Below are 17,569 nucleotides of genomic sequence, written 5' to 3' on the forward strand. Positions count from 1 at the left end.
AATATTAAAACACAATAACATCTCCTGTATATAGGAAAAACACAAAGTAACAATTAGAGAAAAAAACTGATGATGTTGCAGAATGATGTCATCAACTCACCTTGGCAGAACTGTCCATCAGCTGGAAGGCCATTGATACATGTACATGAACCATTAGTGATGACATCACAGGCATCATATGCATGACACGTGTCATTTGGCCAAGCAAACAGACCCTCACATTTACACTGATACCGCGTTTCATTCAAAGAACACACTGGAGAGCAGAAGAAGAGTCCAAACATCACATATCTTCATTTATGGAAGTATTCATGATGTATAATTTTAGATAAACAGCATCACAAAGCAGAAACAGAGATCATACCAGTAGTGATGTTGATTTCTGTAATGTTAGTGCTGTCACTGATTGTGTAGGGCAAACTGAAATTCATCAGAAGAGTCCTCAGCTGATCAGTGATCCTACTATCAATGCTGTTGATCTCAATTTCAATCAGATATTCAGTCAGTGGTAGAGACACTGTAGAAAAAGAGAAGAAAATCCACAAATGATCAATATTCCTTTACATGCATGATAATCAGGGCAAATAACACACAATTATGAACAAACAAAAATGTTTGGACCAACAGGATTTAACAACTACTTTTTAAAACAGTGCTCTTTTATTTACACAACTTTTATCAGAGCTGAAGATGTAAAAACACACACAAAACCATATAATAGATTTCTTTGTTTTAAGCAGTCAATGTTCCATTTACACTTTTCTAGAATTTTCTACATACAGCACTTACCATTGCATGGGTTACTGTTGCTGACTGGTTGATTTCGGTCTGTTACAGTAAACGCACTCAAGCAGGAACAGTTGAAACTCCCAATGGAGTTGTTGCAATGAGAGTTTGGACCACAGACCTCTGATGACTTTAGACATTCATTCACATCTTATTAAAGGAACAGATGGAATAGTATAACATTAATAATGGAATAATGTAGTAAAGTGTTATCATTAATTCTTTACCGGTATTAAGAAATTATTGTTACAAAAAGAGAAAAAAGGCAAAAGTATGCTTTGCTAAATTCCCAGATTATATAACAAATAATTTCCAGAATTTACCTTCACATGTGTTATTATTGCTGATGGAGAGACTTGAGTTTCTGGCAGTGAAACCATCCAAACATGAGCAATTGTAACTTCCTAATTTATTTGTGCAGTTGGAATATGGACCACAGACCGGTGGACTGAACAGACATTCATCTTTATCTATTGAGAAAAAAAGTTTATTAATTATTTAAATCCTATTTCAATTGTAATGTCATACATTTAATTGGTTTAAATTGCTTATTTTTCCAGCTGATGATATTTACCATGACAAGAGTTGTTGACGCTCACAGGACTGTCTTTATTAGAGATATTAAATCCATTCCAGCATGAACACAGGTAACCCCCAATGCTGTTAGTACAGTCTGAGTATTGACCACACACTGACGCTGCATTTTCACATTCATTGGTGTCTGAAAAACAGGAAGATGATACTGCATTAAAACAGTGTTTCTGAACTATCAGGAGTTACTGAATAAACTCATACTGGTCATGTTACTAAAACTACATTCAGTACAGATGAAATCTAATGGGATTTCTCACCTCTCTGGCAAAGTGACCCCTCTGAAGGGAGAGCCTGAATGCATCCACAAGTGCTTCCCACAATGCTATCACACACCTGATAGGCCTTGCAGGTGTTACTGGACCAAACATGATCCACCTCACACTTGCACTCATATTCTGTTCCATTTAACCCACACACTGTAAAACAAGGAGATTTATTTATTTGTGCTCAATCTGTGGATTTCTGCTAAAACTAAACTCATCTTAGTAGACTTTCCCCCTAATAATCCACTAATTATTTGTCAACCAGATATTTTTTTTTGTCGATTGCATTTTTGTTGGTTTGTTGTTCGCAGGAAAAAAATAGTCAAGTGGTGCAGTCAGGGTGCGTGTCCATCAAAAGAGTTTTTGTGCTGAGAGCTGTGTGTGTTTTAAAAGCTTTAAATAATTGAATATATTTATTTTTTATTCATTTTTTTGAAGGCTCATGCTTAGGCTTAGCAGCAGTTGTTATTGTCTATAAACAGTGTTTTAGTTCGCCTATATTGTTTACTTTATTTGTTTTTTAATATAGGCTATGCCATATTTATTTGAGAGCTTCTGGATGAAACGCTTTCTTTCATTCAATGTGCAATTTTAAGGCTCATCCTTCAGACTGACTGTGTTTGCCGTTTTCAACATTATTTCTCTGAAGCCTTTTCAGTTTGCTTTATATTTGTTGTTATAACAGTATAAACTGTTTTTAACTAATTAGTTGTATTTTTTTCTTGCTATTTGCGCATTTTCTAGTTCGGTTTGCAGCAATGTTGCCGTTGTAGCAGCTGTTTTCTTTGAAACTTTCATACACCTTTTTTCTAGTATGGAAAATCTCATTTTCAAGTCCTATCTAGCCCTTGCCCTTAGCCCTATGCTTTCAAGCTAAAGAGAATAAGGACACCCCTACTCCTTCATGTGAATGCGCAAAATGAGGGGTATGGGTAGGGGGAAAGTCTAAGGCAGGGGTTGGGAACCTTTTTACAGAAAAGAGACACTTCAGATTTTTTGGCAAATTAAATTTTAGGGGAGACCATTTGGTGTATGTATAAATCTATATATCACTCATTAATGTTGTTTGAATCTATGTGCCAAGGTGCCATAGAAATTTAAGTTTCTTGCCCTTTATTGGTGTCATCATTCAAGTTAATCCATAGCGCCACACACACGCTTTGGTTAAAAAGTCATTTTATTTTAAACTGAGTTCTTATTAATTTTGCAGTAAAAAATACAATAAAAATGGAATTGTAATTGTATTTTCAATAGAAAAATGTGTTCTAGTGATAGTTATAATTTTTTTAACTTTATAATAATATTGAAGAGAGACAGCTGGAGAGCCACATTTTTTGGTCAAAAAGCCACACATGCTTCCCGAGCCATAGGTTCCCTACCCCAGGGCTGAGGGGTAGAATTGGGATTGGGCCTTGTTCTATATCAAACGGTGTGCTTTATTTTTTACAAGTTCATAAGTTTCATTAGTGTGAATGTTGTCATTTTATTTTAATAATAAATTCTGAATATTCTTAAAGATTCATGTTGTTGTTTTTTTCTTAGACACATTCATAATAAAAGAATTTGTTGTTGCTTTTATTTTATTTCAGTACAATGTAAAAAAAATGACAAATTACATACTTTCTCAGCCCGTGGACTCAAAATGTTTCCCCCAAAAGTGTTTAAATATCGCCCGTTTATTCAATTAATTCATTAGGCATAAGGTGACTAAAGGCTTCAATAAAAGACTACTGGTCGACTAAAACAATCTTTTGTCAGTGTCAGCCCTACACCTTAATATGTAACATGATGAACAGTTCTGTTCTCACCAGTGTTCATGTCGATATCTGTGATGTTTGTGCTGCTGCTCAGAGTCAAAGGCAGGCTGATATTTCTGACAACATTTCGTAAGTAGTCCACCAGGAACAAGTCGAAGAATCTCACATCAATGTCAATCACGTATTTAGATGAAAGAACTGCAGGAACAAAAAGTAGCAGGTAAACAAATATTATTGCAAAGAGGAACAAGTTAAAAAATCTGAGACATCACTAATATAAAAACACAATAACATCTCCTGTATATAAGAAAAACACAAAGTAATAATGAGAGAAAGAAACTGATGATGTTGCAGAATGATGTCATCGTCTCACCTTGGCAGAACTGTCCATTAGCTGGAAGGCCATTGATACATGTGCATGAACCATTAGTGATGACATCACAGGCATCATATGCATGACACGTGTCATTTGGCCAAGCAAACAGACCCTCACATTTACACTGATACCGCGTTTCATTCAAAGAACACACTGGAGAGCAGAAGAAGAGTCCAAACATCACATATCTTCATTTATGGAAGTATTCATGATGTATAATTTTAGATAAACAGCATCACAAAGCAGAAACAGAGATCATACCAGTAGTGATGTTGATTTCTGTAACGTTAGTGCTGTCACTGATTGTGTAGGGCAAACTGAAATTCATCAGAAGAGTCCTCAGCTGATCAGTAATCCTACTATCAATGCTGTTGATCTCAATTTCAATCAGATATTCAGTCAGAGGCAGAGACACTGTAGAAAAAGAGAAGAAAATCCACAAATTATCAATATTCCTTTTACATGCATGATCATCAAGGCAAATAACACACAATTATGTATAGACTATGATGTTTGTATCAACAAGATTTAACACAACTGCATTTTTAAAAACTTTTCCACATATTTAAGTAACATTTACCATAACTGAAAATATAAAGAACAGAAATACACACAATGCCATATAATAGAATGAATTTTCATTTTGTTTCACATTATCTTAAAATAAAAATCCAGTTTAAAATAGTTTACTTAGCCAGGACAATGTATAACACTGTAACAAGTTCAAGCAGACAATGCTCCACAAACAGGCTTCTTGCCAAAGGGTAAAATACAGCCTTGTGCACACTGAAATGATTTTCTACATACAGCACTTACCATTGCATGGGTTACTGTTGCTGGCTGGTTGATTTCGGTCTGTTACAGTAAACGCACTCAAGCAGGAACAGTTGAAACTCCCAATTGAGTTGATGCAATGAGAGTTTGGACCACAGACCTCTGATGACTTTAGACATTCATTCACATCTTTTTTTAAAGGAAGAGATAAAAAATATTGTTGCTTTTAGGAATTATTGCTATGATTAGATGATCAGAGTAATTTAAATAACTAAATGTAAGTGTTGAAAACAATTAAGTACAGAATGAAAAAAATTACACATTCCATGCTAATGTTAACTGTAATTAATGCAACAAACCACATATAAAAGTTCTTTTGGTCACACGTTACAATAAGACTTCATCAGTTAATGTTATTCAAAGTATTTACAGTACCAACACAACAATACCTGTACAACATTGATAATCATAATTAAAGATACTAATGTTTTATTAAAATACAAAGTTGTACTTGATAGCATTAGCTATTTCATTGAGTCTACACAATATAACAATGAACAACTTCACTTTCAGAAATGCTAAAAATGTACTGTTAATTCGTTGTTCTTGTTTGTAAATAAATTACCTAACAGTAACTAATGGAACCATATAGTAAGTGTTACAGTTATACAGATAAAAGATCGTAAAGAAATTCAGTAAAATTAACAATTAGTAAGAAATATGCTTTGCAAGCTTCCCGGATTATATAAGAATTAATTTCCAGAATTTACCTTCACATGTGTTATTAATGCTGATGGAGAGACTTGAGTTTCTGGCAGTGAAACCATCCAAACATGAGCAATTGTAACTTCCTAATTCATTTGTGCAGTTGGAATATGGACCACAGACAGGTGGACTGAACAGACATTCATCAATATCTATTGAGAAAAAAAATGTTTATTAATTATATAAATCCTATTTTAATTGTAAAGTCATACATTTACTTGGTTTAAATTGCTTATTTTTCCAGCTGATGATATTTACCATGACAAGAGTTGTTGACGCTCACAGGACTGTCTTTATTAGAGACATTAAATCCATTCCAGCATGAACACATGTAACCCCCAATGCTGTTAGTACAGTCTGAGTATTGACCACACACTGACGCTGCATCTTCACATTCATTGATGTCTGAAAAACAGGAAGATGATACTGCATAAAAACAGTGTTTCTGAACTATCAGGAGTTACTGAATAAACTCATACTGGTCATGTTACTAAAACTACATTCAGTACAGATGAAATCTAGTGGGATTTCTCACCTCTCTGGCAAAGTGACCCCTCTGAAGGGAGAGCCTGAATGCATCCACAAGTGCTTCCCACAATGCTATCACACACCTGAAAGGCCTTGCAGGTGTTACTAGGCCAAACATGATCCACCTCACACTTGCACTCATATTCTGTTCCATTCAACCCACACACTGTAAAACAAGGAGATTTATTTATTTGTGCTCAATCTGTGGATTTCTGCTGAAACTAAACTCATCTTAGTACAGTTTCCCCCTAAAGCCGCCTTTCCGCTGCACACGACATTTAGACACGACTGCCGAATAACGTCCCCTTGTGGCAGTCGCACAGAATTTTCAGTTCTGACGTGGATCATTTCAGGCCACATAGTTTCTAGTGTGGAAAATCTTAGTTTCAAGTGCTATCTAGCTCTTGCCCTTAGCCCTATGACTTCAAGCTAAAGACAATTAGGACACCCCTACTCCTCCATGTAAATGCACAAAATGAACTCAAAATAAACGGAATAAACGGGCGATAAGGTGACTAATGGCTTCAATAAAAGACAACTGGTTGACAAGAAATTTTTTTTATCAGAGACCTACACCTTAATACGTAACATGATGAACAGTTCTGTTCTTACCAGTGTTCATGTCGATATCTGTGATATTTGTGTTGCTGCTCAGAGTCAAAGGCAGGCTGATATTTCTGACAACATTTCGTAAGTAGTCCACCAGGAACAAGTCGAAGAATCTCACATCAATGTCAATCACATATTTAGATGAAAGAACTGCAGGAACAAAAAGTAGCAGGTAAACAAATATTATTGCAAAGAGGAAAAAGTTAAAAAATCTGAGACATCACTAATATAAAAACACAATAACATCTCCTGTATATAGGAAAAACACAAAGTAATTATTATAGAGAGAAACTGATGATGTTGCAGAATGATGTCATCGTCTCACCTTGGCAGAACTGTCCATCAGCTGGAAGGCCATTGATACATGTACATGAACCATTAGTGATGACATCACAGGCATCGTATGCGTGACACGTGTCATTTGGCCAAACAAACAGACCCTCACATTTACACTGATACCGCGTTTCATTCAAAGAACACACTGGAGAACAGAAGAAGAGTCCAAACATTACATATCTTCATTTATGGAAGTATTCATGATGTATAATTTCAGATAAACAGCATCACAAAGCAGAAACAGAGATCATACCAGTAGTGATGTTGATTTCTGTAATGTTAGTGCTGTCACTGATTGTGTAGGGCAAACTGAAATTCATCAGAAGAGTCCTCAGCTGATCAGTGATCCTACTATCAATGCTGTTGATCTCAATTTCAATCAGATATTCAGTCAGAGGCAGAGACACTGTAGAAAAAGAGAAGAAAACCCACAAAGGATCAATATTCCTTTACATGTATGATTATCAAGGCAAATAACACACAATTATGAACAAACAAAAATGTTTGGACCAACACGATTTAACAACTACTTTTAAAACAGTGCTCTTTTATTTACACAACTTTTATCAGAGCTGAAGATGTAAAAACACACACAGAACCGTTTAATAGATTACTTTCTTTCAAGCAGTCAATACTCCATTTACACTTCTCTATAATTTTCTACATTCAGCACTTACCATTGCATGGGTTACTGTTGCTGACTGGTTGATTTCGGTCTGTTACAGTAAACGCACTCAAGCAGGAACAGTTGAAACTTCCAATGGAGTTGTTGCAACGAGAATTTGGACCACAGACCTCTGATGACTTTAGACATTCATTGACATCTTATTAAAGGAACAGATGGAATAGTATTGTTGTTATTAGGAATGATTGCTATGATGTGATGATCAGAGTAAATTAAATAACTTTACTGAATGTTTAAATGCAAAACTATAAATTAGAGAATGAAAAACAACGTCAAATTATTAAAACATTAATAAAGGAACAATTTAGTAAAGTGTTATCATTAATTCTTTACCGGTATTAAAAAATATTGTTACAAAAAGAGAAAAAAGGCAAAAGTATGCTTTGCTAAATTCCCAGATTATATAAGAAATAATTTCCAGAATTTACCTTCACATGTGTTATTATTGCTGATGGAGAGACTTGAGTTTCTGGCAGTGAAACCATCCAAACATGAGCAATTGTAACTTCCTAATTTATTTGTGCAGTTGGAATATGGACCACAGACCGGTGGACTGAACAGACATTCATCTTTATCTATTGAGAATAAAAATGTTTATTAATTATCATACTCATATTTTTATATCATATTTTATTTGTAATGTCATACTTTTAATTGATTTAAATGACCTATTTTAATTTAGACATAAAAGACCTCTAAAATCTGAAAAAATAAAATAAAAAGTTGGAATAAAAATTAAAACCAGCTGACAATATTCACCATGACAAGAGTTGTTGACGCTCACAGGACTGTCTTCATTAGAGACATTAAATCCATTCCAGCATGAACACATGTAACCCCCAATCCTGTTAGTACAGTCTGAGTATTGACCACACACTGACGCTGCATCTTCACATTCATTGATGTCTGAAAAACAGGAAGATGATACTGTATAAAAACAGTGTTTCTGAACTATCAGGAGTTACTGAATAAACTCATACTGGTCATGTTACTAAAACTACATTCAGTACAGATGAAATCTAATGGGATTTCTCACCTCTCTGGCAAAGTGACCCCTCTGAAGGGAGAGCCTGAATGCATCCACAAGTGCTTCCCACAATGCTATCACACACCTGAAAGGCCTTGCAGGTGTTACTGGGCCAAACATGATCCACCTCACACTTGCACTCATATTCTGTTCCATTCAACCCACACACTGTAAAACAAGGAGATTTATTTATTTGTGGTCAATCTGTGGATTTCTGCTAAAACTAAACTCATCTTAGTAGAGTTTCCCCCGAATAACCCACTAATTATTTGTCAACCAGATATTTTTTTTTGTCGATTGCATTTTTGTTGGTTTGTTGTTCGCAAGAAAAAAATAGACAAGTGGTGCAGTCAGGGTGCGTGTCCATCAAAAGAGTTTTTGTGCTGAGAGCTGTGTGTGTTTTAAAAACTATGAATAATTGAAAAAAAATATATATTTTTCATTCATTTTTTTGAAGGCTCATGCATAGGCTTTGCAGCAGTTACTATTGTCTATAAACAGTGTTTTAGTTCGCCTATATTGTTTACTTTATTTGTTTTTTATTATAGGCTATGCCACATTTTATTTGAGAGCTTCTGGCTGAAACGCTTTCTTTCATTCAATGTTTAATTTTAAGGCTCGTCCTTCAGACTGACTGTGTTTGCAGTTTTCAACATTATTTCTCTGAAGCCTTTTCAGTTTGTTTTATATTTGTTGTGTTTAAATTAGTTTATTTATATATTTGACTTACCAATATTTCATAGCAAAGAAAAGACTGTTTTTTCCTATTTAGATTGCATTGTTTTCTTGTTATTTGCAAATTTTATGGTTCGTGTTTGCAGTCATGTTGCCGATGTAGCAGCTGTATTCTGTGAAACTTTCATACCACTTGGTTTCTAGTTTGGAAAATCTCAGTTTTAAGTACTATCTAGCCCTTGCCCTTAGCCCTACCTTTTAAAGCTAAAGAGAGTGAGGACACCCCTACTCCTTCTCATAAATGCGCAAAATTAGGGGTATGGGTAAGGGGAAAGTTTAAGAGGTGTAATTGGGATTGGGCCGTGTTCTATATCAAACGGTGTGCTTTATTTTTAACAGGTTCATAAGTTGTAATTTGTGTGAATGTTGTCATTTTATTTTATTAATAAATTCTGAATATCCCTAAAGATTCATGTTGTTTTTTCTCAGACACATTCATAACTACAAAATTTGTTGGTGCAGTTTTATGTGCGCAATTTCTTAATGTTGAATATTAACACTTATTATTAATTTTTTTCAGTCTAATGTAAAAAAAGACAAATTAAATTCTTTCTCAGTCCATGAACTCAAAATGTTTCCCACAAAATCGCTTAAATATGCCTAATGGATTAATTGAAAAAACGGGCGATAAGGTGACTAATGGCTTCAATAAAAGACTACTGGTCGACTAAGACAATCTTTTGTCAGTGACAGCCCTACACCTTAATATGTAACATGATGAACAGTTCTGTTCTCACCAGTATTCATGTCGATATCTGTGATGTTTGTGCTGCTGCTCAGAGTCAAAGGCAGGCTGATATTTCTGACAACATTTCGTAAGTAGTCCACCAGGTACAAGTCGAAGAATCTCACATCAATGTCAATCACGTATTTAGATGAAAGAACTGCAGAAACAAAAAGTAGCATCACTAATATTAAAACACAATAACATCTCCTGTATATAGGAAAAACACAAAGTAACAATTAGAGAAAAAAACTGATGATGTTGCAGAATGATGTCATCAACTCACCTTGGCAGAACTGTCCATCAGCTGGAAGGCCATTGATACATGTACATGAACCATTAGTGATGACATCACAGGCATCATATGCATGACACGTGTCATTTGGCCAAGCAAACAGACCCTCACATTTACACTGATACCGCGTTTCATTCAAAGAACACACTGGAGAGCAGAAGAAGAGTCCAAACATCACATATCTTCATTTATGGAAGTATTCATGATGTATAATTTTAGATAAACAGCATCACAAAGCAGAAACAGAGATCATACCAGTAGTGATGTTGATTTCTGTAATGTTAGTGCTGTCACTGATTGTGTAGGGCAAACTGAAATTCATCAGAAGAGTCCTCAGCTGATCAGTGATCCTACTATCAATGCTGTTGATCTCAATTTCAATCAGATATTCAGTCAGAGGCAGAGACACTGTAGAAAAAGAGAAGAAAATCCACAAATGATCAATATTCCTTTACATGCATGATAATCAGGGCAAATAACACACAATTATGAACAAACAAAAATGTTTGGACCAACAGGATTTAACAACTACTTTTTAAAACAGTGCTCTTTTATTTACACAACTTTTATCAGAGCTGAAGATGTAAAAACACACACAAAACCATATAATAGATTTCTTTGTTTTAAGCAGTCAATGTTCCATTTACACTTTTCTAGAATTTTCTACATACAGCACTTACCATTGCATGGGTTACTGTTGCTGACTGGTTGATTTCGGTCTGTTACAGTAAACGCACTCAAGCAGGAACAGTTGAAACTCCCAATGGAGTTGTTGCAATGAGAGTTTGGACCACAGACCTCTGATGACTTTAGACATTCATTCACATCTTATTAAAGGAACAGATGGAATAGTATAACATTAATAATGGAATAATGTAGTAAAGTGTTATCATTAATTCTTTACCGGTATTAAGAAATTATTGTTACAAAAAGAGAAAAAAGGCAAAAGTATGCTTTGCTAAATTCCCAGATTATATAACAAATAATTTCCAGAATTTACCTTCACATGTGTTATTATTGCTGATGGAGAGACTTGAGTTTCTGGCAGTGAAACCATCCAAACATGAGCAATTGTAACTTCCTAATTTATTTGTGCAGTTGGAATATGGACCACAGACCGGTGGACTGAACAGACATTCATCTTTATCTATTGAGAAAAAAAGTTTATTAATTATTTAAATCCTATTTCAATTGTAATGTCATACATTTAATTGGTTTAAATTGCTTATTTTTCCAGCTGATGATATTTACCATGACAAGAGTTGTTGACGCTCACAGGACTGTCTTTATTAGAGATATTAAATCCATTCCAGCATGAACACAGGTAACCCCCAATGCTGTTAGTACAGTCTGAGTATTGACCACACACTGACGCTGCATTTTCACATTCATTGGTGTCTGAAAAACAGGAAGATGATACTGCATTAAAACAGTGTTTCTGAACTATCAGGAGTTACTGAATAAACTCATACTGGTCATGTTACTAAAACTACATTCAGTACAGATGAAATCTAATGGGATTTCTCACCTCTCTGGCAAAGTGACCCCTCTGAAGGGAGAGCCTGAATGCATCCACAAGTGCTTCCCACAATGCTATCACACACCTGATAGGCCTTGCAGGTGTTACTGGACCAAACATGATCCACCTCACACTTGCACTCATATTCTGTTCCATTTAACCCACACACTGTAAAACAAGGAGATTTATTTATTTGTGCTCAATCTGTGGATTTCTGCTAAAACTAAACTCATCTTAGTAGACTTTCCCCCTAATAATCCACTAATTATTTGTCAACCAGATATTTTTTTTTGTCGATTGCATTTTTGTTGGTTTGTTGTTCGCAGGAAAAAAATAGTCAAGTGGTGCAGTCAGGGTGCGTGTCCATCAAAAGAGTTTTTGTGCTGAGAGCTGTGTGTGTTTTAAAAGCTTTAAATAATTGAATATATTTATTTTTTATTCATTTTTTTGAAGGCTCATGCTTAGGCTTAGCAGCAGTTGTTATTGTCTATAAACAGTGTTTTAGTTCGCCTATATTGTTTACTTTATTTGTTTTTTAATATAGGCTATGCCATATTTATTTGAGAGCTTCTGGATGAAACGCTTTCTTTCATTCAATGTGCAATTTTAAGGCTCATCCTTCAGACTGACTGTGTTTGCCGTTTTCAACATTATTTCTCTGAAGCCTTTTCAGTTTGCTTTATATTTGTTGTTATAACAGTATAAACTGTTTTTAACTAATTAGTTGTATTTTTTTCTTGCTATTTGCGCATTTTCTAGTTCGGTTTGCAGCAATGTTGCCGTTGTAGCAGCTGTTTTCTTTGAAACTTTCATACACCTTTTTTCTAGTATGGAAAATCTCATTTTCAAGTCCTATCTAGCCCTTGCCCTTAGCCCTATGCTTTCAAGCTAAAGAGAATAAGGACACCCCTACTCCTTCATGTGAATGCGCAAAATGAGGGGTATGGGTAGGGGGAAAGTCTAAGGCAGGGGTTGGGAACCTTTTTACAGAAAAGAGACACTTCAGATTTTTTGGCAAATTAAATTTTAGGGGAGACCATTTGGTGTATGTATAAATCTATATATCACTCATTAATGTTGTTTGAATCTATGTGCCAAGGTGCCATAGAAATTTAAGTTTCTTGCCCTTTATTGGTGTCATCATTCAAGTTAATCCATAGCGCCACACACACGCTTTGGTTAAAAAGTCATTTTATTTTAAACTGAGTTCTTATTAATTTTGCAGTAAAAAATACAATAAAAATGGAATTGTAATTGTATTTTCAATAGAAAAATGTGTTCTAGTGATAGTTATAATTTTTTTAACTTTATAATAATATTGAAGAGAGACAGCTGGAGAGCCACATTTTTTGGTCAAAAAGCCACACATGCTTCCCGAGCCATAGGTTCCCTACCCCAGGGCTGAGGGGTAGAATTGGGATTGGGCCTTGTTCTATATCAAACGGTGTGCTTTATTTTTTACAAGTTCATAAGTTTCATTAGTGTGAATGTTGTCATTTTATTTTAATAATAAATTCTGAATATTCTTAAAGATTCATGTTGTTGTTTTTTTCTTAGACACATTCATAATAAAAGAATTTGTTGTTGCTTTTATTTTATTTCAGTACAATGTAAAAAAAATGACAAATTACATACTTTCTCAGCCCGTGGACTCAAAATGTTTCCCCCAAAAGTGTTTAAATATCGCCCGTTTATTCAATTAATTCATTAGGCATAAGGTGACTAAAGGCTTCAATAAAAGACTACTGGTCGACTAAAACAATCTTTTGTCAGTGTCAGCCCTACACCTTAATATGTAACATGATGAACAGTTCTGTTCTCACCAGTGTTCATGTCGATATCTGTGATGTTTGTGCTGCTGCTCAGAGTCAAAGGCAGGCTGATATTTCTGACAACATTTCGTAAGTAGTCCACCAGGAACAAGTCGAAGAATCTCACATCAATGTCAATCACGTATTTAGATGAAAGAACTGCAGGAACAAAAAGTAGCAGGTAAACAAATATTATTGCAAAGAGGAACAAGTTAAAAAATCTGAGACATCACTAATATAAAAACACAATAACATCTCCTGTATATAAGAAAAACACAAAGTAATAATGAGAGAAAGAAACTGATGATGTTGCAGAATGATGTCATCGTCTCACCTTGGCAGAACTGTCCATTAGCTGGAAGGCCATTGATACATGTGCATGAACCATTAGTGATGACATCACAGGCATCATATGCATGACACGTGTCATTTGGCCAAGCAAACAGACCCTCACATTTACACTGATACCGCGTTTCATTCAAAGAACACACTGGAGAGCAGAAGAAGAGTCCAAACATCACATATCTTCATTTATGGAAGTATTCATGATGTATAATTTTAGATAAACAGCATCACAAAGCAGAAACAGAGATCATACCAGTAGTGATGTTGATTTCTGTAATGTTAGTGCTGTCACTGATTGTGTAGGGCAAACTGAAATTCATCAGAAGAGTCCTCAGCTGATCAGTAATCCTACTATCAATGCTGTTGATCTCAATTTCAATCAGATATTCAGTCAGAGGCAGAGACACTGTAGAAAAAGAGAAGAAAATCCACAAATTATCAATATTCCTTTTACATGCATGATCATCAAGGCAAATAACACACAATTATGTATAGACTATGATGTTTGTATCAACAAGATTTAACACAACTGCATTTTTAAAAACTTTTCCACATATTTAAGTAACATTTACCATAACTGAAAATATAAAGAACAGAAATACACACAATGCCATATAATAGAATGAATTTTCATTTTGTTTCACATTATCTTAAAATAAAAATCCAGTTTAAAATAGTTTACTTAGCCAGGACAATGTATAACACTGTAACAAGTTCAAGCAGACAATGCTCCACAAACAGGCTTCTTGCCAAAGGGTAAAATACAGCCTTGTACACACTGAAATGATTTTCTACATACAGCACTTACCATTGCATGGGTTACTGTTGCTGGCTGGTTGATTTCGGTCTGTTACAGTAAACGCACTCAAGCAGGAACAGTTGAAACTCCCAATTGAGTTGATGCAATGAGAGTTTGGACCACAGACCTCTGATGACTTTAGACATTCATTCACATCTTTTTTTAAAGGAAGAGATAAAAAATATTGTTGCTTTTAGGAATTATTGCTATGATTAGATGATCAGAGTAATTTAAATAACTAAATGTAAGTGTTGAAAACAATTAAGTACAGAATGAAAAAAATTACACATTCCATGCTAATGTTAACTGTAATTAATGCAACAAACCACATATAAAAGTTCTTTTGGTCACACGTTACAATAAGACTTCATCAGTTAATGTTATTCAAAGTATTTACAGTACCAACACAACAATACCTGTACAACATTGATAATCATAATTAAAGATACTAATGTTTTATTAAAATACAAAGTTGTACTTGATAGCATTAGCTATTTCATTGAGTCTACACAATATAACAATGAACAACTTCACTTTCAGAAATGCTAAAAATGTACTGTTAATTCGTTGTTCTTGTTTGTAAATAAATTACCTAACAGTAACTAATGGAACCATATAGTAAGTGTTACAGTTATACAGATAAAAGATCGTAAAGAAATTCAGTAAAATTAACAATTAGTAAGAAATATGCTTTGCAAGCTTCCCGGATTATATAAGAATTAATTTCCAGAATTTACCTTCACATGTGTTATTAATGCTGATGGAGAGACTTGAGTTTCTGGCAGTGAAACCATCCAAACATGAGCAATTGTAACTTCCTAATTCATTTGTGCAGTTGGAATATGGACCACAGACAGGTGGACTGAACAGACATTCATCAATATCTATTGAGAAAAAAAATGTTTATTAATTATATAAATCCTATTTTAATTGTAAAGTCATACATTTACTTGGTTTAAATTGCTTATTTTTCCAGCTGATGATATTTACCATGACAAGAGTTGTTGACGCTCACAGGACTGTCTTTATTAGAGACATTAAATCCATTCCAGCATGAACACATGTAACCCCCAATGCTGTTAGTACAGTCTGAGTATTGACCACACACTGACGCTGCATCTTCACATTCATTGATGTCTGAAAAACAGGAAGATGATACTGCATAAAAACAGTGTTTCTGAACTATCAGGAGTTACTGAATAAACTCATACTGGTCATGTTACTAAAACTACATTCAGTACAGATGAAATCTAGTGGGATTTCTCACCTCTCTGGCAAAGTGACCCCTCTGAAGGGAGAGCCTGAATGCATCCACAAGTGCTTCCCACAATGCTATCACACACCTGAAAGGCCTTGCAGGTGTTACTAGGCCAAACATGATCCACCTCACACTTGCACTCATATTCTGTTCCATTCAACCCACACACTGTAAAACAAGGAGATTTATTTATTTGTGCTCAATCTGTGGATTTCTGCTGAAACTAAACTCATCTTAGTACAGTTTCCCCCTAAAGCCGCCTTTCCGCTGCACACGACATTTAGACACGACTGCCGAATAACGTCCCCTTGTGGCAGTCGCACAGAATTTTCAGTTCTGACGTGGATCATTTCAGGCCACATAGTTTCTAGTGTGGAAAATCTTAGTTTCAAGTGCTATCTAGCTCTTGCCCTTAGCCCTATGACTTCAAGCTAAAGACAATTAGGACACCCCTACTCCTCCATGTAAATGCACAAAATGAACTCAAAATAAACGGAATAAACGGGCGATAAGGTGACTAATGGCTTCAATAAAAGACAACTGGTTGACAAGAAATTTTTTTTATCAGAGACCTACACCTTAATACGTAACATGATGAACAGTTCTGTTCTTACCAGTGTTCATGTCGATATCTGTGATATTTGTGTTGCTGCTCAGAGTCAAAGGCAGGCTGATATTTCTGACAACATTTCGTAAGTAGTCCACCAGGAACAAGTCGAAGAATCTCACATCAATGTCAATCACATATTTAGATGAAAGAACTGCAGGAACAAAAAGTAGCAGGTAAACAAATATTATTGCAAAGAGGAAAAAGTTAAAAAATCTGAGACATCACTAATATAAAAACACAATAACATCTCCTGTATATAGGAAAAACACAAAGTAATTATTATAGAGAGAAACTGATGATGTTGCAGAATGATGTCATCGTCTCACCTTGGCAGAACTGTCCATCAGCTGGAAGGCCATTGATACATGTACATGAACCATTAGTGATGACATCACAGGCATCATATGCATGACACGTGTCATTTGGCCAAACAAACAGACCCTCACATTTACACTGATACTGGGTTTCATTCAAAGAACACACTGGAGAACAGAAGAAGAGTCCAAACATTACATATCTTCATTTATGGAAGTATTCATGATGTATAATTTTAGATAAACAGCATCACAAAGCAGAAACAGAGATCATACCAGTAGTGATGTTGATTTCTGTAATGTTAGTGCTGTCACTGATTGTGTAGGGCAAACTGAAATTCATCAGAAGAGTCCTCAGCTGATCAGTGATCCTACTATCAATGCTGTTGATCTCAATTTCAATCAGATATTCAGTCAGAGGCAGAGACACTGAAGAAAAAGAGAAGAAAATCCACAAAGGATCAATATTCCTTTACATGTATGATAATCAGGGCAAATAACACACAATTATGAACAAACAAAAATGTTTGGACCAACAGGATTTAACAACTACTTTTTAAAACAGTGCTCTTTTATTTACACAACTTTTATCAGAGCTGAAGATGTAAAAACACACACAAAACCATATAATAGATTTCTTTATTTATTTACTTATTTGT

At 34.9% G+C, this 17,569-nt stretch overlaps 1 protein-coding gene across 1 annotated transcript in view; it reads right to left on the reverse strand.

Moving 5' to 3' along the window:
* Nucleotides 1–17,569, reverse strand: part of adgrf6 (adhesion G protein-coupled receptor F6) — a 143,803-nt gene that overhangs the window by 62,660 nt on the left and 63,574 nt on the right. Inside the window, exons 143-179 of the mRNA XM_073933529.1 lie at nt 17,187–17,339; nt 16,923–17,078; nt 16,601–16,747; nt 15,996–16,154; nt 15,719–15,865; nt 15,466–15,612; nt 14,738–14,884; nt 14,183–14,335; nt 13,919–14,074; nt 13,597–13,743; nt 11,783–11,941; nt 11,506–11,652; nt 11,255–11,401; nt 10,935–11,081; nt 10,510–10,662; nt 10,246–10,401; nt 9,973–10,119; nt 8,510–8,668; nt 8,233–8,379; nt 7,902–8,048; nt 7,466–7,612; nt 7,042–7,194; nt 6,778–6,933; nt 6,456–6,602; nt 5,851–6,009; nt 5,574–5,720; nt 5,321–5,467; nt 4,593–4,739; nt 4,038–4,190; nt 3,774–3,929; nt 3,452–3,598; nt 1,638–1,796; nt 1,361–1,507; nt 1,110–1,256; nt 790–936; nt 365–517; nt 101–256 (exon numbers count right to left, since the gene is read on the reverse strand). Of these exons, the coding sequence (XP_073789630.1) occupies nt 101–256; nt 365–517; nt 790–936; nt 1,110–1,256; nt 1,361–1,507; nt 1,638–1,796; nt 3,452–3,598; nt 3,774–3,929; nt 4,038–4,190; nt 4,593–4,739; nt 5,321–5,467; nt 5,574–5,720; nt 5,851–6,009; nt 6,456–6,602; nt 6,778–6,933; nt 7,042–7,194; nt 7,466–7,612; nt 7,902–8,048; nt 8,233–8,379; nt 8,510–8,668; nt 9,973–10,119; nt 10,246–10,401; nt 10,510–10,662; nt 10,935–11,081; nt 11,255–11,401; nt 11,506–11,652; nt 11,783–11,941; nt 13,597–13,743; nt 13,919–14,074; nt 14,183–14,335; nt 14,738–14,884; nt 15,466–15,612; nt 15,719–15,865; nt 15,996–16,154; nt 16,601–16,747; nt 16,923–17,078; nt 17,187–17,339 (5,589 nt within the window). The remainder of the gene's footprint in view (nt 1–100; nt 257–364; nt 518–789; nt 937–1,109; nt 1,257–1,360; nt 1,508–1,637; nt 1,797–3,451; nt 3,599–3,773; nt 3,930–4,037; nt 4,191–4,592; nt 4,740–5,320; nt 5,468–5,573; nt 5,721–5,850; nt 6,010–6,455; nt 6,603–6,777; nt 6,934–7,041; nt 7,195–7,465; nt 7,613–7,901; nt 8,049–8,232; nt 8,380–8,509; nt 8,669–9,972; nt 10,120–10,245; nt 10,402–10,509; nt 10,663–10,934; nt 11,082–11,254; nt 11,402–11,505; nt 11,653–11,782; nt 11,942–13,596; nt 13,744–13,918; nt 14,075–14,182; nt 14,336–14,737; nt 14,885–15,465; nt 15,613–15,718; nt 15,866–15,995; nt 16,155–16,600; nt 16,748–16,922; nt 17,079–17,186; nt 17,340–17,569) is intronic.

This window comes from Danio rerio, chromosome 20, assembly GCF_049306965.1.
Source record: "Danio rerio strain Tuebingen ecotype United States chromosome 20, GRCz12tu, whole genome shotgun sequence".
Taxonomy (NCBI): Eukaryota; Metazoa; Chordata; class Actinopteri; order Cypriniformes; family Danionidae; genus Danio; species Danio rerio.